Here is a 22,286-nt window from a genome sequence, read left to right as displayed (position 1 = left end):
GCCATCGGTAGTGCAAGGCCCAGTGACCGTTGCTTCCTTTTAGTTTATGTTTTTCCGCACAGTTATCAAATTTGTAATAATGAAGTATTATTTGAGATCTTGTAGTATTTATAGCCAGGATGTGCATTCCCTGTGCTACAGCTTATGTTTTGAAGTACGTTTTCCGCTTTTGCAAGTTTATGATTATCGTTGGAATTAATTTTAAATGCTTTAGTTTACTTTATGCTGTAATCGGGAGGTGGTTACTAGGATTGCATGTTTATGTTTAACGCACTTAAGTTTTGAAGTCAATTTTCTTTCCTTATTTAAATTGTTGTTTGAGTCTTGATGGCTTATTTGTTTTACAAATAGGTCATGGCAAAATTTTTAAAAATCCGTAATTTTCCTTTATTTTAATTATAGTCTAGTAGCGAGTAGTTAGGGTCGTTTCAATGTATAAACAATCTTTTGGTTAATATAATTTACACTTTTATAATGACATTTACTTTATCTTTTATCATATTATTATGTTGTGACATACTATAAGATGTTTAGATGAAGACCTTGAATATACTATAGTGTATGTAAGATGTGGTAGCACATGGGGATGGCTATCATGAAACACATCTTAAAGTCACTGTATATTCTAAACAGTTCCTGGTCGATTGAGCCGTCTGTTAATAAGGATAAGGATCGCTCGAGATTGAGACTAGCGTTTGCGATGCCGAGTACCACGTTTCATTGGTATGGAACATAGAGATGTTCAAAGCATGCAAATGGATATTAATATGATGAATGATCAAACTACCCTATCCGGACTTTCCAAGTGGTTATCACTTATCGAGTGGATAAAGTCCGCGGTTTTGGTTGTACACCATTAGTCCTTACTACTTGAAAGATCATTGAGACTCTATATGCTAGTACTGTACTTTGACTCATTTATCGACTCTATTGGGGTCATCAGGTGTCGGGATTGGGTACAGTTATGACACATATAGGAGTCGATGCTTTGTTGTCAAGGATTCACCACATACTTGCAAGTGTGGATATCCTATGCAATCTGAGGAGATATTAGTGTGACGAATCTCTGGCCAGAGTACGTGATATGTTTTAGGTTACTTGGTTTCCTAGTAGCACATGTGATGTCACTATTTGATCTTCAAGATGCATTGCATAGTTATCGAATCTCGAAAGACTCTCGATTTACCAATGGTTCTTGATTCGATCGGGATATATGGATGAAGGGACCGTACTATACGCTAACCAAAATCTATTGGTTCTTGCAGGAACTATCAGTGATACCTAGGGAATCATGGGGCGATGTTGCTAGGCGCTCTTACCATGATTCGATGGGCAAGTCGGAAATTGTTGTTTCGAGTCACAAGGAGTTGTGAGCCCACGGCTAGCTGTATCCCTGAACCATTGAGGGTCACACAAGTAATGGATTTTTTAATCCCCGTTGAGATAATTAAATTTAAAGAGTTAAATTTAGTGAATAAAGAAGTGGGACTTCTTATTTAAAAGTAGAGGGAGTAAAATTTCCTAAAATGACATAGTGATGGACATTTTTGGAAATCACTGAATTCGGATTCAGAAAATTTATCTTGACTTTAAAAGATGCAGAAATGGTTTCTTTGCACATTGGTGAAATTGGTTTATCAATTTGAGTCATGATGAATTTTATATTAATTTCTGAACATGCGGGCTTTGCTTGTCAGGATTGAACTTATGACTAATGGGCCCTAAGCTGTTAGCAGCCCACATTATAAATAAGTTATTGCAGTGCAGAAATTAGACAACACAGGTCAAAATTTCGAAAACCTAGAGAGCTCTCTCTTAGGGTTTTTCAGCCGACCCCTCCCTCTCCCTCTCATAGTGTTCGAAAATTTAGTCTGTAAATTTTGAATTTGCAGACTGATTTAACAGATCATGTCTGTTCTATCTCTTCGTAGAAACTTCTGATAGACTTTCTAGTGCAGTCTATCAGAGGGATTAAACTTCTGTTCGTGGACCTAATTGAAAAATTGTTCGTTCATCAGTTTCTGGGATATACAACAAGAGCAGTTTAATCTGTTGGTGTCCATAATCTCTCTTCGAGATTTTAAGGTAAAATTTATATTGTTTAAATTTTATGTTATCAATTTTAATCGTAGGAATTTGATATCCATATGAAATCGTTCCATATAAAAATTTAAAACTTTCGCTGCACCGGGTATCACTTTCTTTTTCGATCCGGAGAACGACCGTGTTCCAACAGATACAACCCAGATTACACTGCCTCAAAACGATTCCGTGGAAAAGGACAACCATCAAGACCATCTCTGGTGGACACTGAATTCACCTCTGGGGATGAGACAGATGCACCTGCATCTGTACCTACTATTGAGGAGACATCTACTGTTCCTCCTGTTCTGTCCGATGAAGAAGAAATGTCAATAGCCCAATTCATGGCTAAAATGAAGAAGTCTAAAGGCAAGAAGCCTACATCCACTGCTACTTCTCCTGTCCCAGAATCTGAAGATGAACCAGACGAGGAGATGCTCGTAGAATTTGCTGACAACCGCCCTCAACCTTCTGATAGTTCCAGCTTTGATTCGAGTGAAGATTCAGATGCTGAGAAGAAGTTGGAAGAAGAGTCCAATTCTGATGACTCTGAACAAGAAGAGGAAGGTGCTGAGGAAGGTGTTGCCGACACCTTGGACAACACCTTAGGCGAAGAATACCAGGTAAACTCGTACTATTCATCTGCTTTTTACTCCAAGGCAATTGCTGATTGCTGGGAGAATTATGCTGATCGAGAGTTTTTGGAGGAGCATAACATTGATGTTGAGAGCTATGGAGCTCAGAACATGGGGAGATTTTTTGAGGTAAGGAATATACTGTCTACCGTTACTACTGCTGGTCCTTATTGCAGAGAACTGTGCGTGAGTTCTACTGCAATCTCACTGAAGCTGTGAAGGATCCTAGATACATGAAGTATGGGAAAGTTTATGTGCATGGGCAGATCTTCTCTTTCAGCCCGACCATAATAAATGGATTTCTCCAGACTCCTGCCTCTGATGATGCTGCTCTACCTACCATGGATGAGATTACATCTGTCATCACTGGTGGACATGTAACTGTTTACCCAGCTCATCCTAAGAAATTGCCAGCAGCCAAGCTCACTTCTTTTTACTCTGTCCTCCATAAAATTGCTGTGAAGACTTGGACTCCATCCGAAAATTCCAGTGTGGTTACCAAGCATCAAGCCCCTGTCTTGTATGTTATTGGTACTGGAATTGCATTCAACTTTGGCCGACTCGTGTTTGACACAGTCATGGCTTTTGCAGACGGTGCTCAACCTACACTGAAGCTGCCTTATCCATCACTCATCTATTCTATGATGCTGTCTCAAGAGATTGAGAAGGATGATGATGAAGTACTTATTGAGCCAGGAGAACTGCTAAAGATCGCACCTGCATTGCTCAAAGGAAATCGGAAGATAGACCTGCCTTGGTCTGAGTCAGCTGATGCCGCAGGTGCTGCCAACACCTCCTCTGCCACTGCTGTTTTTGTACCCCACTCTACTGCTCATGATGTTGATCCTGCATTCATACAAGCTCAATTGGTGCATGCTGAGCAGAAGATTGCACAAGCAAAGGCTGACCTAGCCTATTATGAAGGATTAAAGGCTCACTATGAATCTCTACTAAGCAGAGCTGGCCCTTCTGAACAAAAAGGGGGAGAAAGAAATGAAACAAAAGAAGCTGAATCCGAGAGCAATCAATTTTAATCTTAGTTTTTAGTTTTTTTTTTGGTTTTTCCTAGTATTTTGTTTGTTTTGTTTTTTTCCTGATCCTAATCAAAACTGTTTTTATGTGGTGTTAACTCTGGTATGATTTCTTATTTGTATTTCTCCTTGCTCTTATGGTTTCTGATTTAAGGTGTCATAGCTAGATGTTGCCAACATCTCGCGACAACACCTCTGGATATACTTAGGGGGAGAATCTATTCAGGGGGAGTTTTGATTAAGGGGGAGTTGTGTTGACCTGTTTATGAATTAAATGTGTTTTGTCCAGAAAGGCAAAAAGGGGGAGATTGAAAGAAATATTTTATTCCTTAAAATCGTCCTATTTTGAAAAAAAATTTATTTAATATCTTTTGCCTTTTTTGGACATGAAGTAATTTTAAATAAGTTATTTACTTCCTTGCTTAATTTGATTTGAGATATGATTAAGTTTATCATAATATTTATTATCTTATCTCTAATGATTTAATTCCTTTACTATGTAGATTTGACTTGATCAAAAAGAAACAAGATCTAGAATCCTATGTCTACAAGGAAATATGTTGAAGAAGGATTCTTTACCTATATATTGAGATAGGCATGACCGACCAAAAGGGAGAGAGGTCGTGAGTTTCTTAAGCTTCAATATACGTACGTTGAGAAATAGCTGTTGAAGCTTGTATCGGTCGTGATTACTTGAAGCCGTGAAGAACACTTGATGATAGTTGATCGAAGAGTGTTTTCATCTCACGTGTTGTTGGCTTCAAGATTTTTCTCCTTACTTTATTTTTCGTCATTTTATTTCATATAGAATGTTTTTAGGAGAACTTTTACTCTTTATTTTCTCACTTGTTTTGAGAAATTGAATTTTACAATAATCACTAGTTTTAGGGTTTGTAAAACTCTTTGATTTATTTTTCTAGTGAAGTTTTGCCCTGAGGCGCTGCAAGAGTATTTTATACTCTTGCTTAAATCATATTGAGTCTATTTATTTGGTTGCTTGTTTATTTTATTTACGCTTTAAATATATTCCGCTGCAAATTACTCAAGGTGTTATTGTAGGTGTTGCCAACGCCTTGTAACAACACCTCAAACAGTTTATATGCAACCCTTATCCCTTACATATGGTTTCTTGGCGATCAAAGAAACAACAAACTATTGCTAGGTCCTCAGCTGAATCTGAATATCGATCAATGGCTGCAGCTACTTGTGAAGTCTTATGGATAATATCTCTTCTTAAAGATCTTGGAGTTCCCTGTCGAGAATCAATAGTCTTGTTCTGTGATAGTCAAGCTGCGATACATATTGCCTCTAATCCTGTTTTTCACGAGCGAACTAAGCACATCGAGATTGATTGCCATATTGTGAGAGAGAAAGTTCAAGCTGGAATCATTAAGCTCATGCACGTCTCATCTGCTTCCCATCTTGCAGATTTATTCACAAAAGCCTTGCTGCCATCTCAATTGCGAACTCTCTTGTTCAAGATGGGAGTTCACAACATTCACTCCTCATCTTGAGGGGGAATGTTAGAGTTAGTTATAATTACTGTTAGTTGTTGATTAGTTAGTTAAACAAGTTAGCAAGTTAACCCGTGTATTAGTATTGCCTATAAAAGGCGCATAAGGCTTTCTTTGTAAACATTCAATTCCAGAATTCATTTTTGAATCAATACATTTCTTTTAATGAAGTTCTCTCAATTTTCATAAAACCCCTTATTGTTGTTCATCTGTATAGATCCGTCTAACCCCTGTTGACGACCCGAACTCATATGTGTCGAAAATGTGCACATCAAGATGAACCCGATGTAAAACATCAAAATTTTAAAAAAAAACAATTACGAATGCAAAATGCTAATGAACATTAATGTGTAAAGATGTACGATCAAAGTACCAAGCGAACAAGCTTTTTTTATTTTTATTTATGCATATATTCCTATAGCAACTTTTATTAAGGCATTCCTATAGCAATTTGTGGTGATAATTTTTTGTAGATCCAAGATAATTATGAAATAGTTACTATAGGAATTCATTGTGTATTCGTGTTTGTGAAGGCATAACACTAGAGAAAAAAGTTTCCAAATAAAATTCAACGTTCAAACGTATTATATTCCAGCAACAGCCTTAGCAGCCAAGAAACTTCAATCCCACTAGTCTACAACATACTACGTACGTAGTAACCATTTACAAAGTGGTACGAAACTCCAAACCTAAACCTACACAGGAAAATAATAAAATTTAATGATTGTGTATTCTTTATTTTTAATCAAAATTCTTCAATGGACTATAAGAATAATTTGTAATATATATTTAGTATTACATTCTTTATTCACCGAGCCCTCCATTTCTGATTGGGGGTCAACAAACAAGCAAGTCAACTTCAAATTTGTGGAAACCTTGTAGTTTTGACTAGTTAGGAATCAAGATATATATATATTTGTTTAACACATTGCGTACCTAACTTTTTATATATTCTTTTTGAACGTAAAGAATTTATTGAATAATTTTGACTCAACCAAAAACACTAAAGAAATATTTTCCTAGCAGTCAAAACCAACGTATATATACATAAAATCAAGGGATGCAGTTTATCTCATAAAATTGTTTTTTCGAAAAATATATGGTTTTTATTTGATAAAAAATCATGCAATATTAAATTTAAAAAAAAAAAAGGTTCTCTCTCTTATTTTTTTCGAAATATTTAAAAACAAATTTAGCTCTCTTTTTTGCCCCTTGAATTTTGAAATATTGAAAAAAGACGTGTCTATTCAGTATTCATCATTCTACTGTTAATTGTTAAATCTAATCTAATGACTTAAAACAAGACTTTTTTCCCCACGCCTTTCATATAAACTCGGCTAGCTAATGCAGAATTCCACATATTGCAACAAAAATGAGACGCTCTTTCATTTTACCATTGCTTACGGTACTTACTACCATTTTAATTTTATGTATCGAACCAAGCCAGAGTAGTAGATTATTGCAAGATGACCATTGGGAAGTTTTAAAGTTGAAGGGCATAAGCATTAATTCACTTGAAAGAGGCCCAGTCCCACCCTCCGGCCCATCAGGTTGCACCAACACCCCCGGCGGCGGCGGTGGAGGCTGCCCATTAACCAAATCAAAGAACTTTGCCGGTGGTGCACTGCCTCGGTCAGCTGGTGGCCGGCAGTAGTGGCGGCAGCGGGATGGATGGCACGGTTTCACTAATTTGGTTAAGAGAGATGAAAGCTGCATGGTATCAAATTTGGGGGCATGGGAAAAGTCCTTACAGCCAGCCTGATTATTTAATTTCGTTCTGATTTTTTTATTGGATTGCATATTTTCATTGTGTTTACTCTATTGTTTAATTGATCGAACATGTATATATATTTATATGATAATAATAATAATTAATATAAACCAGGAATTGAACTCTATATATATGATTGTAACGTGTATATGCATGTCAAGAACTAATTGGTGTAAAAGACATTGTTACGTACACCAATTTGTTACATAAGGTTTTTTCTCGTATTATATACGCGTAATATTAATTACGGACACATAAAATGATATAATTGTAACTTGTAAGACACTATAACTGTATCGCTGATTTTACTCGCGCTAGACCTTAAATCACTCATTATCGTTTTAAATAAATTAATATTTTATGTACTGAGTCCTATTATACTCATCAAAATTTATTTCCAGCTTCTATAAGTAAATTTGTTGAAATGATGCATGTGATGGGGGTGGGCATTTCCCCCCTTTTCTCTTAAATTTGAGTTATTCTAATAATTTAATTGCAGATAAATCTGATCTTAGAAATATTAATTTCTTAAAACCTGTTTAACGTCTCCCTCTATTAATTTGATGGAAAAAAAAAACTAAGGTTCAATTTGAAAAGTATACTACTAAAAAAATATTTTTATAAAAGTGTTTTTTTTAAAAATTTCTTTATAAATTTTTTTAAAAGTTGCTTTAAGATAAACATGCATTTGGATAATTATTCTAAAAAATATATTATATTTTTAGAATTTCAAAAGTAATATGTTTTGATTTCAATCATTGCATATAATTAAAACATAAAATAACACAATTCGATTTTCCTTAAAAAATGTACTGGGGTCTGGGTGAATACTTTTCTAAAAATATTTTTCAAAAAATTTGTCCAAACATATACTTAAAATCATTTCATTTATAAAAAAAAAACACTAACTTTTAAAGTACTTTTTCAAACTGCCACTAAGATTATTTGGTCATTTTTTTAAAAAACATAAAAAAAATAAAAGGCATTCAACAATGTACATGACACATTTTCTTGCTAATAAAGGTTTACGATTAGGCTCTAATTTAGAGTATGTTTAATCTATCCTTTATCGTATACATTCTGTTGTAACGAAGGACTTCTGCGTAAATGAATGAAAACGTCCCTTAAAAAAACAAAACAAAAAAAAAAACAAAAAACACAATTTATGCAATATTAGCAGCACATGTATGATGTACCACAACATGCTAATTGGCCGAAAGTGCGTGTCCCTCGCAGGGGTGGGCGCGGGTTGGGTTTCGTCGGGTCGGGTATCCGAGATGTCGAGTAGTCATTTTGAATATCCGAACCTGATCCGAAAAAATCGGGTACCCGACTGTGCGTACAATTTTTTTTTTTTTTTGCAAATTCGATGAATGTAAAAATTAAAAGCAATCCATATATTTGTGGTTGTGAGCTACTTCTAACCTTAGATATTTATTTATTTTTCACAAGTTTTGAAAAAAAAATTCTCAACTCTATCAAAAAATTAAATAATCAAAATTTATGAAAAAATAATCATTATTTCTCAAGTGATGTATGTATACCCAATCCAAGAAAACCGAATGACCATTTTAGTTGAGAGCAATAGAATTAAAATAAAAATGATATGTGTTTGGATAATACATACAAATATATATTGAATTTTCAAAAAAAATTGTCGAGTTTTGTCGGGTACCCAAATCCGATCGGGTAGTAATTATACTACCCGACACCAACCCGAAAATCGCAAACCCAAACCCAATTTTTTTAAAAAGTAACCAACCCGATCGGTCGAATACTCGACCCCAAACGCCCACCCCTAGTCCCTCGTAGGCGATGTTTGGTACTTAGGAAGCAACAAGGAATTTAAATTTCAGAGATATTAATTATATTATATTATATATAATGTGACTGTAATTTGACGAAACATCACAATATAATATATTAAAAAATTCATATGAATTATTTGGTATGATACACGTGTTACACGGTCACCGGCGCACCGCTCCCGGGTCTATGCTAGATAAAGTACATACGATAAACCTTAAATAAATCAGTGGATCAACATATAATAAACATGTATTTTATACGAGCTAGGCTTTTTGTATATTATGATATGACTTTTAGTTTGATTTTCATATGTAAAGCTAATAAACTATACATTAAATATAAATTATTAATCCAAATATCTCGTTTACAAAATCAAAATTAATACAGCTTGTAATAATTTTCAGTAAATGATAAAAAAAAATATATTAACACAAAGGAGTCAATTAAAGTTAAAGACAAGGATTTAATGGATCTGGTATATATGTGGACTTTAGAGGCGAGATAATTATCATATATATCGTAACGGGGAAATAAAAGAAAACTTTTCTATATACATAAAATTTAATTAAAGTGAATAAATGGTTATCGAAATTAAATTTTATATAAGACATGAACTTGTGTAAGCAGAGATTTGTCGTTTGCTTGCGCCAAGCAATATAAATCGAAATTAGTTAGGAAATATATATTAAAAAATATCAAAAATTGGCACAAGAATATTAAAAGACAATGTAAAAACTATAAATGACGATGGATCAGGGGATTAACATTAACGTTTGACTTTGACCACCCACTGTACTTTCCTACGACGAAATCACAAGGACTTGACCCGCAAGAATTAACGCTAAATATGAACGAGGAACCATTCAAACTCCATTCTTGACCGCCAACTGCAACATAATTTGCTCCACAAGGAATATATTTTTAAATATATATATATATATATATATATATATATATATATATATATGAGTTGTCTATGCTGCCCACCAATCGTGCCAACCTTTGTGCCCACCATGTATAAAACACTCAACAATTGCACATGGTGGGCACAAAGATTGGCACGATTGATGAGCAGCATAGCAAAACTTATATATATATATATATATATATATACTATAAATGATTGATCTGGTTGTATCATAACGGAGTTCTTAAACTTTTCAAAACCTACATGAAGACTTGCTCTATGTTATAATAAGAACGTGTCACGTTCTATGTATATTTATATAAAATATTAATCATCTGAATTCAAAACTAAAAATAGACAGAGTAGCAATATAACATAATTTTTTGTTTGCATAAGTATATATAGATGATTCAATCCGTTCTAGGGTAGATTTCAACCTAGCATATGGGTAATACCCCAATGATAGATCTAATGTCTCATTATTTGTCACGTCAACAATATATAATTAATTACGCCTATGTGTAAAAATACGAACCGTTGGATGCATGATACTAATTGAAGGAAGATAACATCGATATACAAAAATTTATAGCCGAAACAAGTATTAACCAATTTGATTATCATGTTTGGATAATTTTCAAGGATATATTTTAATCTTACCATGAGTCTACAACGTAACAAGAGACCTCCTCATTTTAATTTCTTATATTATAGCAATATAATAGATGCAGCATACCAAAGAAAAGTAAAACTAGGAGTAATTAATTGTACCGTATTGTACCTAAAGCCATGCATATACTATATATTATATTGAAAATTATAGTATAAGAAAATTTTATAATTGTACTGAAATTTATGTATACGTACATAAATTTTATGGTATACCGAGATTCTTGTACGATACGTCGATATCAGTATATAACGTTTCATACCGAAAATTTTAAAAATTTTATAAATCTATTGTTTAAAAATATTATATATTTTTGAATTTTAATATATTGTATATATCAAAATTTAAAAATTTCATACCGTTATCGTACCAAAAAATTCAATGTCATACCGTACCGAAATCTTTGATACACAAGAAGTCGATAAATTCGGAACTTTTCGTACGGTAATATCAGTATATCGAAAATTTAGTATTTATTCCCACCCTTAATCAAAATTCAAACGTAATTTTGTCCTCTTATATTTTAAAAATTTTAAGTTCTGGCCGGGTGTATTTTCTCTCTTAATTATTTGACTCGATCGTCTGTGGCGCGCAATTCACGTAGCCAGCCAGAGATATGCACCGACATTAATGCGCGGGTTTTCGGTGCCCGTGGCCGGATGATGGCACCAGAGCAACATGAATCACATGATCATCAATAGATATTATTGGAAACCTCGTTTAACTAATTTGTTGGTTAACTTGGTTCGTTGCATATTTCTTTGTATTACTGGGAATTAAAGAAAATCAATTAATCAATTAAATATCTAGCTCCCAACAACAAACGGCATATGCAATACAATTTACTAAAACAAAATATATGTATACGTAATAGCTAGATTGTTTACATGTAGAATTTTATTACTTCACGAACATCAACATTTTGATCGCTCTTCAAAAGTTCAACAAATATCTCTTTATAATTAGCAACCAAAAGTTGTTGGTTGCATGCAGAAACTAAATACAAATGAACAAATTAAATATTAAAAGAGAAATCAAAACAAAAATGAAGCTAATTGTCACCCTTCAAAACACGACCGTATAACTTATAAAGGTATATATGCAACAACAAATTAAATAATTACACTCCAAAAAACTCATGAATGATCTTTTTGTTATCACCATTTGTTAAATTCAAGAAGATCTCGACCCAAGATTTAAGGAAGCCCAAGCTGACCGCGCACGGGAGGCGCGACCGCCAGCAAAGTGTTTTTCATTCAGAGGGCAACTGCCGCCGCTTCCCTGGCCAGGGACGTAGGTGCACGGAGAACCTGCTGATGGTGGCACCGGACCTCGTGGAAGAGCCGCGAGTAAGGTAACTTGTTTCCTTAGCCTTTCTCCCATGCCCAAAGGTCTCCCAGCTGCATCCACTTGGTGTAAAGATATTGTAGCTGAAATGAATAATATCATGTGAAGGATTACGAATATTTTTGTTTGGAATGAAACCATATTTCCTGTGAATTTTTTATCAACTTTAATTAGTTTTGCTGTGTTTCTTGGAGCAAGAATTAGTATTATGTGAGTTGTTGGTTTGGTGGGTATAATTATATATACCCGAGGTTCAATACTTTTTTGTTGAATCAGTTTTTTAAATTCTCGATGGTTGACTTCGTCACTTGAACAATTAGCTACGCGTTACCAATTTTTAGTGCTTTTGTGGGGCTTATTAATCTAATATTTATCTATCTATGTATTATCGATTCATGTTTATACCATAAATCATAACTTTATTTACTGAAATTGCAACCCGATTAATCGATAATAGCGTAAAATTATGTTTATAATCCACACATATATATATAGAATATATTAAATTTACAATTTGGATGCTGACGTCATGCTAATTAATAGTTGGTTGATATGATCGTCATGCCTGACCTTGCATATAAATATGATCAAGAAACATATATTGGTGCTTCAGGCTCACTCGCGCATTGAAATCAAAGCTTTGATATATATTAGTCTTCAGTCCAATTCAAAGACACGGAATTTTTGAATATATTGGGCATACATATTGTAAATAAACGAGGAAAGCGTTTGAGAATTATAAAATTAATTAATAATGATAAATTTTAACCAATTTGACCGATTCTAGTTGAATAAATATTGTCAATGGTGTTGTGTTGCCACATTTCCTTACAACAAAAATCAATTGATAGCCAACAGGGGCATAGGCGAGTTGGTAAGGCATGAGGTGACGTGGGAAGAAATTCCCCAGCGTTGCGGGTTCGATCCTCTTGTGGAGCATATTCCTCATTGAAATATTTGGGATATGCTCTGGGGGTTGGACCATGTTGTTCCCTCCCTCAGGTTCCTGCCTACTCGTACACATCCCTCGATTTAACCCTCGCATGAGCCAATGGGCCTCTGACTCATGTGGGATGGGGTCCCCTTCGGATCAACCATTTTAAAAAAAATCAATTGATAAAATAAACTTAACAATATTTTGATTTATGTATGCTCGAATAATACATACCTATCATGGATAATTTTTGGCTTGCGAAATACACAACCAATAATTTTCATGTATTAAAAAGCTCTGCTATAATAAATTCGCTAACATATAAAACCATCTTTATTTTATCCAAATTTAACTACAAATGAGATTATTTATAATCTAGTCAGTTAATTAATAAACTTTAGAGTCTTAGACCACTCATAATCCAGAAAAATTATGTGAATTTTAATAAACAATAGTTTTTTTTTTGACGTTTTTAATAAACAATAGTTTTCCCTCAAATCCAAACGCAACCAAACATTATTATAAAAAATTATTGCGCTTAAAGACATAATTATGCTTATATATATTACAAAGTACATGAGGTTAAACGCAAAAAAAAGAAAAAAAAAATCCTCCTTCGCAGTGCCGGATCTGAGTTTTTTGATGCCTGAGGCGATCATAAAAAAATTGGTGCCCTTCAAACTTAACATTCACATTTGTTATTGATAAATATGATAGTATAAATAACATTACTATAAAATTAAAAATAGATAAAAATATTTCATAAACAATACTAATAAAACCAAAATCATCCAAATATAATGTGAAATTCATGTTTTGAACCAGTACATATTCACTTGAATATTGATCGTCTCTTAGTTTTGGAAGCGAAAATATTGATTAATTTTGCTTAGTAAGTGTTATCAAACACTTCTTTTCTTGATTAATGCATAACCAAATCATTTATCTTTCATATAACATAGTTGATCGGAGATGAGTTTCACACAACTTCAACTTAAAAAACCCTCTTTCGATAAATATAACTTTTGATGAATCACAAAAATTATGCAGTAAAATGTTGAAAAATATCCTGAAATAATCGATAAATAGAGATCGGGTGATAACGAGCTTGATTATCATAGAATCGTGGGGATTTGGTTTTTAGCAAGAACGCTAGATAAATATTTCGGATTGATTATCGATTTTTGCTAAATATTTATGAGAGATAAAAAGATAAATGAACAGTTGAATTTCAAGACTTCATCACATATTATAATCCATTAATTATTATTCATGGGATGAAATTATGAATTAATTATATATATATATTATACTAGTAATTTTTTAAAATTTTGGTGCCCGAGGCATTTGCCTCAAATTTAGAACTAAAGGTTCCGGGCATGCTCCTTCTAAAAGAAAATGTCAAATATTTTTCTTGTCAAAAAAGAAAATGTCAAATATTTCCCGCAAGCCAATATTTGATTGGGACTTAATTGGACGTGAGACAAAACATTGGGCCCTCTAGCCCTCTTCGTTTTGGGCTCAGGACCAACAGACAACGCCCTCTACTAATCCATTTCAACCCATTCATTTTCACCCCCACTCCTGCTTCCTAAACCCTAGCGGCGTACAGCAGTGCTTCCTCTCAATTCAACCGCAGCACACGGATTCCGGCAGCAATCATGGTAACCCATTTTCGACACTAACGGGCACTCGAAATGTGTGTGAATTGGTCAATTATTTGTACGTGTTGTGTGTTGTGCAGGCTGACGTCGAGACAGAGGTGGCGGCGGGGCAGCCCAAGAAGAGAACGTTCAAGAAGTTTAGCTTCAGAGGTGTAGATCTGGATGCCCTCCTTGATATGTCGACCGACGAGCTCGTCAAGCTATTCAATGCTCGTGCCAGAAGAAGGTATTGCGTTTTTCCCTTTATTTTCTCATCTTTTGGGGTTTTCTTTTCTGCATTATTACTATTAGATGTTTTGCCGTGAATTGTTGTTCAATTGAAGAACTTGAATCGTACGGTATAACAGATAGCGCATCTGTATGAGTTGTGGTTGATGCCAATGGATGTTTGGTGTTTTTCTCGTTTTTTATTTGACTTTGTGCATTAGTGCCACACTACAATTTAGTGTTTCTGCTTTATGCTGCGCATGTCTTTTTTATCGTGTTAGTTATTGTTTTATGAAATCTAGCGTTGTTCGTGTAAGCTGGTCCCTTTTGTGACTTCTTTTACGTTGTAACCATGAAGAGTGTTAGACTAACTACGTTTAAGGCGTTTCATAATCTGTTGCTGCGTTTGATTTGTCAGGGATGATTTCGACCTGAACAGTATGTTGCCCTTAAAAAAATTGTTTCCTTCATCACCTCTCGTGTTGGCTGCTTGTATTGTGAAATGATACTTTGGTTATGTTTGTTTCAGAACATTTTGTTTGCCATTTAAGATTTGATATCCTTATCTAAATGATGAAATGGCAGGTTCCAGAGGGGTCTGAAGAGGAAGCCAATGGCTTTGATCAAGAAGCTGCGCAATGCTGTAAGTATTCCAATTTGGGATCCATCATTTTAGTTCACCCATTAGTGAGTGAATCTGGCATGTTTATACATAAGCTTTGATATCCAGATCCTTATCTCAAGGTTCTTGTTTCTCTCAAGTTGTTTGTCTTGCGAGTGAATCTGACATGTTTATACACAAGTTTTCCACTCTATTCACTCACATCACTCTCTGGCAGTTTCTGGAATTGGAATAAATAGTTTTCAAACTTTAGTAGATTTTTTCGACTAAATTGGAATTGGAATAGGAATAAGTAGTTTTCCTACTATTCATTCTCCGCTCACTTGTGGTCATGTTAAACTGATGTGTCCATATGATATCTGTTTTAGAAACGTGAGGCCCCACCAGGTGAGAAACCAACTCTTGTTAGAACCCACCTGCGAAACATGATCATCGTTCCTGAGATGATTGGAAGCGTCCTTGGTGTCTACAATGGCAAAACCTTTAATCCAGTTGAGATCAAACCTGAAATGATTGGCCACTATCTTGCTGAGTTCTCGATCTCATACAAGCCCGTCAAGCACGGAAGACCTGGTATTGGTGCTACACACTCTTCAAGGTTTATTCCTCTCAAGTAAAAGATTTCTGCCCTCAAATCAAGAAGACGTCATGTCAGGGCCAACTCTTCCTACTCATCCTCTCAATTGATTATTCTAATCTCAATGCAGTGGAGGGAGATATGACTTGTTCTGAATTTATGTCTCTCTTCAGTGTTTTATTGATGCTACTCGAGTGTTAGTTGAGAATTGTGACTTCTACATCTGCTTTCACATTTTTAATACTACCCCTCCCCCCCTCTCTTTCAGTGGAAAACTGGTCTCGGATATTGTGGAAAAAGATTTTGAATTCAATATTTTTTTTCTGTCTAAGAAAATATTCGATAATCTCTTTGCATATTCTTTTACATTTTTAATTCCTGTCTTTCCAGGAGGATTCCTAATTTTTGGCTGTGTTTGCATTCGTTATTGCGCTCTATTGACATTTCGACTTTTTGCTATTTAATCTTTTTATTATTTCTATTAATTCTATTCTATTAAGCTTGAGGGCCTCCTAAATTAGTATGTTAGTATGTCAAAAATAAATTTGAAATTTTTACAACTGCTATCACATTGAGTACTCTCAACTTCTCCAACCTTTTTCGAACTTAACCCACTTACTCTTCAACCGTTTTCAATGGTGTTTATCTATGTCTTTTCGTTTTATTTATTTATTTAACTAAATTTGTTTGAAACAAAATATTTTTCGGTTCATGATTGCAGCAAGGAAAAAAACTGAAGGATAAAACGAGCGTCAATGGATTACAAGTAAACCGTCTAAATTTTGTTGAAAGAAATTATTATTTTTTAAAATGACTAAATGATTTTTTTTTTAATATAACATGAATTTAAAAAATATTATAAAAGCACGCAACACGTGTGTCCGAACACTAGTTTAAATAATACGAAAAGATTAGATGACGATGTATTTAGTTTTGTTTTAAAGGATGATGATCTATATCATTATTCATCATCATCATTTATGTAAATGTAGTTTTTTTAATTTATTCAGATTCTATATATTTTAATATATATATATATTTGCCCATTTTAATTTTAAATAATATAATAATGTTGTTTTAAAAATTAACATGCTTAGAGAAAAATAAAATATCATCCATCAGTAAAAATAAAATGTCTCTCAAACAATTATTTGTTTTTTTCAATTTCGGAAAGTGCCTTTTTATTACTTTGTTGAAACCATTTTTTTTTTTTGAAATCCAAAAAAAAAATAATTAGATGCATTTTTATTACTTTGTTCTCTCAAACCAATTTCGGAAAGTACCTTTTTATTACTTTGTTCTCTCAAACACAGGTTTTTTTTTTAAAGTCGAAATGAGATACAGAAAGAAACAACAGAAATCTTACTTTTCAATTTGCCCCAAAGATAATTTCTGAGAACTACTTCTGTGAGAGTGGTACAAATTGGCATTTTCGGAATAAAGACAGAGCCACCAATACCATCTTTGTTTGCGGTTTGCGGTTTGCGGTTTGCAGACGTCAAAAAATCGCAACGCAGCATCAGGTTTTTCGAGGGTTTAAAGAGGAGACTTGCAAAGATGTTAGATGCCTTCTTTCTTTAACCAGTTTGTTGCATCAAATCTTTGGGTCTGTCTTAAATTTTCATGTATTGGTATCTATTTCCAGTTTTGTTGTGCTAAAATTTGTTTTCATCAGTTAATACAAATGAATTTCTGCTGCCTTTGTGTGATTGCTTCAGAAATCGAGCAAGATTGAATCTTTATTTATGTCATTTTCCCCCGGTCTATATTAACTTGATTTGGCTTCATCTTTTCATCTTTATATGTCTTTATAGTAATAATAGTTATTATTATTTTATATTCTCCATTTTTTCTATTTCTTTCGTGTTTTGTTATTTTTTGCTATTTAAAAAAGCTTTAATATGACTTTTGCTCAGTTTTCTTATTTCCTCTGGCACAGTAAATATCTATTTTCTTTGTTTTTTCAGGGAGAGGAGAAGGAAAAACTGTTAGCTTGCTCCTGAGTTGGTTACCTCTGTTATGAATTTTAACAGCCTGTACATTATAAATAGATTTGTCAAGAAATTTTCCTTGCAAGCATGCCATTTTTCTGGAACTACCCGGGATGTGAACAAGGTAGATTTGTACCTCCAAAGGGCCAAGGTAATTGATTCGATAAGGCTGTGTCTTCGTTCAAACTCACCTGACAGCTCTCTTGTGAACCTTTTAAGCTGTCCTGGAGTGGGTTCTTTTGTGGTAGCCAATGCTCTCCGTTCTGCTCCCTCGCCAGAGTCTGCACTGTCTTTGATTGAGGCTCTTAGAAAAGTTCCACATTTCACCCATACGAAACATACCCTTCATGCATTGGCCAAGATTCTTGCAAAATCTGGCCAAACAGGTAAACTTCGAGCATTGGTTGATGCTATGAATTCAGGAAAGTTCGTTAATGTGTTTCCCGTCAGTTTCATGGATCGCATGAGATGGTATGCGGCTGCAGGTGATCTTGACGAGGTTATCAATGTTTGGGAGAAGTGGAGAGTCACCTTAGATAAGCATCCTTGTACTGAGTCATATAATCTTGTAATGAAGCTTTTTGTTGAGAAGGGTTTGGATTCTGACGCTGTGAAGCTGTTGTCTAGAATGATTGAGGAAGGGGCACTTCCTAATTGCAGAACATATACGGTTATTATAGAGCACCTTGTTAGGTCCGGATATTTGGATTCAGCACTTGAGATTTTTCAGATGCTGCCGCTGATAAGAATCAAGCGTACTTTAAAGCAGTATTCTACTTTAGTGGACGCTTTCGCTCACACTGACCAGTTAGAAACTGCCAAGATTTTGCTTCATGAGATGCAAGCTGATGGTATATTGCCTGGCCGAGCAATGCGATTGTCTTTGCAGAAAATTAAGGAGTTTGGTTTTGTTGATGACAAGGAGGAATTACTTCTGGAAATGATGCCAGATCAGAGGATTAAAAGTATAGGTTATTCAGTAATTAGTCACGAGGATGATATTGATGATGAGGATGAGGGTTCTGGTAGTGTTAATCAGGACGACGTGGCTGAGTTTCACTTGAAACCATGGTTGGACCCAGCTGCTTTGGCAGGTGCCTTGCAGCAATGGGGCCCTGATGAGGTATCTGCATTGCAAGATGCTAACTTTGTGTGGACTAATCGATTAGTCTGCAAGTTAATCAGAAATTTTAATTCACCTGAAACAGCATGGTTGTTCTTCTGTTGGGTTACTCATCAGCCTGGATATGTTCATGATGTTTATACGATATCGAGGATGATTACAAAGTTGGCTCGCGAAGGATGCGTCCAGTTGGTGGATCAACTCTTGTTTAAGATAAAAAAAGAGGATATGAGATTGTCGGTCAGCACAATTAGACTAGTTATTGATTTCTACGGGTTTTCCAGAAAGGGTGATGCTGCTTTAAGCATTTTTCACAATGCTGAGACCATTTGTGGTCCTTTGTCACAAAACAGTCAGCTGGTTCTTTGTTCATCTCTCTTGAGGACATTGATGAAATGTCAGATGAACACTGAAGCCATGGATATACTTGAGGAGATGATTATGCACGGGATTTTCACAGATTTACAGACCTTTTCTGGGTTGATGCATCATTATGCACTTCAAGGAGACATGAAAACAGTGCAACGACTTTTTGTTATGGTACAACAGAGTGACTTGGAGCCTGATGCTTACATGTTCAAGATTCTCATATGTGCTTATTGTAAATGTGGAAGAGCTGCTCTTGCTTTGAGGGCTTTTGAGGACATGAAGAATTCTGGATTTATGACCGATGCTGCCTCCAAAGAATTGCTGGTAAAGAGTTTATGGAAGGAAGGAAAGCTCAGAGAGGCAGCTGCTGTAGAAGAGGTTAGCGAGGATATTGGTGACAGTATTCCGCTAGCTTTGCCTGGGCACTTGTATACTGTTAGTGCAGCAGATCTTACGAGAGTACACAAAATATATTCTTGTTGTTTTACAGCAAATGAGGATAAAATTTGAGACACAACAGCCTGGTGGCATCTCACGATAGGAAAAAAAAAAAAAAAGGACTTTTCAAGACCAGGACATGAAGGTAACATTTGTGCGAAGCATGTTATATGTCATGAGACATATTTCCTGGTTCTAAAAAATGACAGGAATCAATCCACAATCTTTGAGTTGGGCAGCACCAAATTTTTTCTCTGCCTATCATTATTATTATTATTATTATTTTATCTCTGCCACTTAATATTTATATCTTGTTTTGTAACTCCGACTTTCTTAGAAATTTCTTTAGCGTCTAGATTCGAGAACAATCAACAAAATTGTTTATCATACCGTTAATATTATTATTTAGGTTTCTATAATGTTTGTCAAGACCCACAATAACAATGAGAGGATAAATGAAAATAGTATTATTTGTCATATGTTGGTTTATATTTGTTTTTAGCCGTGGACAAACTATTTTATGGTTTTATGGTGTTTTCCAGCTCTATAAGTAATACTAGTTCGTATTATCTTTCGTTGCTCGTGTCTCATGTTTTAACATGAATTAAATTATTCCAGAGGTTTGATTGATTCTTCTAAGGGTCATTCTAATTCAGCTCATGAATGACTTTTCTGTCAAGAAGGCATCTAATGACCTTGGTTATTTCATCGTTAGGCAGGCACTTTGGAGATCTCATATTTCCAATCCTCTTCAGCTGCATAACCTTCAAGATTTTCCCCGGAGAGGTCTTGGAAGGCATTGTCCACAAAATCATGAAACACAGGGTTTTCTTGTAGTATGGGCTGACCGAAAAAGTATACATTTCTCTCCAAAAAATTGGTGGTTTTCCTATCTTCAGAAATGAAAAGTCGATCAAGCTTGAAGAAGGTGTGGTGGTCGAAGAGTAGTATGATGAGGCTGAGAGATTTCCTTGCTGCTGGTAGCTTGGATGGTGATGATCTTGGACCCATTCCTTGGGATGTTACTTCTCTTCTATTTTTGAATTGTAAATGGTTTTGTATAAATATATGGTGCTTAATGCTTATACACGTCTTTTTTTTTTTAATATGTGAGCAAGAATGCATCTTATTGATCAAGTCTTGGCTCATTTCTCACGATTGCCTGCTGAAATGGGTCACTCCTAATTTGGTTGAGATTTAGAATTTAAAAGTTTCAAACAAGGAGCATCCAATTTATTCAAAAGCTAAGATGCTCAGTGCTCACTCTACTCTGTCCTTTTCCACTTTATGCCCTTCACTCTTTTTACCTTAGATTCTCCAGCTATAAAGGTCTTCCCAACCATCCAATAACTATCATCCTATCTTGCAATTTTCCCGTAAAACTAGCAGCACACTCAATCCAATATCAATATCACTATCATTATAATGTATAATGTAAATTTGTTTTTTTTAAAAGTTATCTATCACATCTATGTAGAAGGTAGTTGGGAAAAGGGTACAAACAAAAGAAGTTTGGTAAAGATGTTCCGCGAAATCTCACTGTAACGACAAGGTGGATTGATTTGTATCGCTAATATGATTGGTTCCAATAATGTATTCTAAGCCCTGCTCTAGATGGGATGCAAATAAACCCCTCTTAAAGTTGATTGCGATACACATTTAATGGGAAAAAAGGAAACACATGAGTAAATGGTAAGAGCTGTCAAAACGGGTCGGGTGGGTTGGGTTGTTGTTTTAAGAGTAATACTTGTATGAGACAGTTTTATCCGTAAAACGGGTCAGTCCTACCCATATTTATAATAATAAGTAATACTTTTGGCATAAATTGTAATACTTTTTAATGGATAACCCATACAAGAGATTCGTCTCATAAAAATGACCCTTGAGACCGTCTCATATGAGTTTTTGCCTTGTTTTAATGGGAGGCGAACTTAAACGGACCAACCTAAACGAACCGTGGGTTGAGACGGGGCGGGGTGTACCGATCCGCCAGTTTTTTTTTAAAAAAAAATTAAATTTTTTTTAAATTATGGGCATAAAAATAATTATTTTTAAATAATAATGTGATTTTAAAAGTTTAAAACTAGTATTCTTAATATTTTTAATATCTTACATTATTATTTTTTATTGTTAAATATATATTTATATTATTCATATTATTTGAAAATGCGATTTTTTTATCCAAAATATAATAGTTAACATCAAATTTTTATATGATTTGTTTGATTATAATATTTATTATTGTTTACATGTTGACATATTTTTTCAATCTGAAATACTAATTTTATTTTTGAATTTTTTTATAGATATTTTTTAAAAATTTTAGCGGATTGACGCGCCTAGCTAGCAACCTGCTGCGGGGCGGAGGGGGGTTTTTATGCCCGTTTGGAGGCGGGCCTGAACGACTCAATCCAAATGGGCTGCGGGTCATAGCAAGCCGGGCCGTTTGGAGGCGGGCCTGAACGACTCAATCCAAATGGGCTGCGGGTCATAGCAAGCCGGGCCGGGCCGTCTGAAAGCATTGCTACCATCCTTGTCACTTTAACCCCGATATTTATAATTTTCTTTTCAAAAATTCAATCCAAGCGATAAATT

General features: G+C 34.6%; 2 protein-coding genes across 5 annotated transcripts; both read left to right on the top strand.

The window, feature by feature from the left end:
• The first annotated feature begins 14,232 nt into the window (after positions 1–14,232).
• Positions 14,233–16,116, top strand: LOC140874681 (small ribosomal subunit protein uS19-like). The gene is made up of 4 exons (XM_073278038.1): positions 14,233–14,364; positions 14,445–14,590; positions 15,157–15,214; positions 15,562–16,116. The coding sequence occupies exons 1-4, from the start codon at positions 14,362–14,364 to the stop codon at positions 15,808–15,810; spliced, it is 456 nt and encodes a 151-aa protein (XP_073134139.1). The 5' UTR covers positions 14,233–14,361; the 3' UTR covers positions 15,811–16,116.
• A 1,004-nt stretch (positions 16,117–17,120) lies between these two features.
• On the top strand, positions 17,121–20,776 carry LOC140885141 (pentatricopeptide repeat-containing protein At5g66631). 4 transcript variants are annotated; one of them, XR_012150822.1, is made up of 3 exons: positions 17,121–17,376; positions 17,738–19,836; positions 20,411–20,776. XR_012150822.1 is itself a non-coding variant. In XM_073292091.1 (2 exons), the coding sequence occupies exon 2, from the start codon at positions 17,790–17,792 to the stop codon at positions 19,761–19,763; it is 1,974 nt and encodes a 657-aa protein (XP_073148192.1). In that variant the 5' UTR covers positions 17,121–17,329; positions 17,738–17,789; the 3' UTR covers positions 19,764–20,776. The 4 variants fall into 4 exon arrangements, 2 of the variants coding, with proteins under 2 accessions (XP_073148192.1, XP_073148179.1); XR_012150820.1 differs by having other exon boundaries at positions 20,407–20,776; XM_073292091.1 differs by having other exon boundaries at positions 17,121–17,329; positions 17,738–20,776.
• Positions 20,777–22,286: the final 1,510 nt, after the last annotated feature.

Source organism: Henckelia pumila, chromosome 1, assembly GCF_033568475.1.
Source record: "Henckelia pumila isolate YLH828 chromosome 1, ASM3356847v2, whole genome shotgun sequence".
Lineage (NCBI taxonomy): Eukaryota > Viridiplantae > Streptophyta > Magnoliopsida > Lamiales > Gesneriaceae > Henckelia > Henckelia pumila.
The sequence above is the reverse complement of the archived record's forward strand: the minus strand, read 5'-3'. Positions and strand labels throughout refer to the sequence as shown.

Coding starts and splice junctions, on each gene's coding strand:
- LOC140874681 (XM_073278038.1), top strand. Junction 14,591..15,156: donor AATGCTCGTGCCAGAAGAAG/GTATTGCGTTTT, acceptor ATGAAATGGCAG/GTTCCAGAGGGGTCTGAAGA. Junction 15,215..15,561: donor TCAAGAAGCTGCGCAATGCT/GTAAGTATTCCA, acceptor TATCTGTTTTAG/AAACGTGAGGCCCCACCAGG.
- LOC140885141 (XM_073292091.1), top strand. CDS start 17,790: ATGAATTTTAACAGCCTGTACATTATAAATAGATTTGTCAAGAAATTT.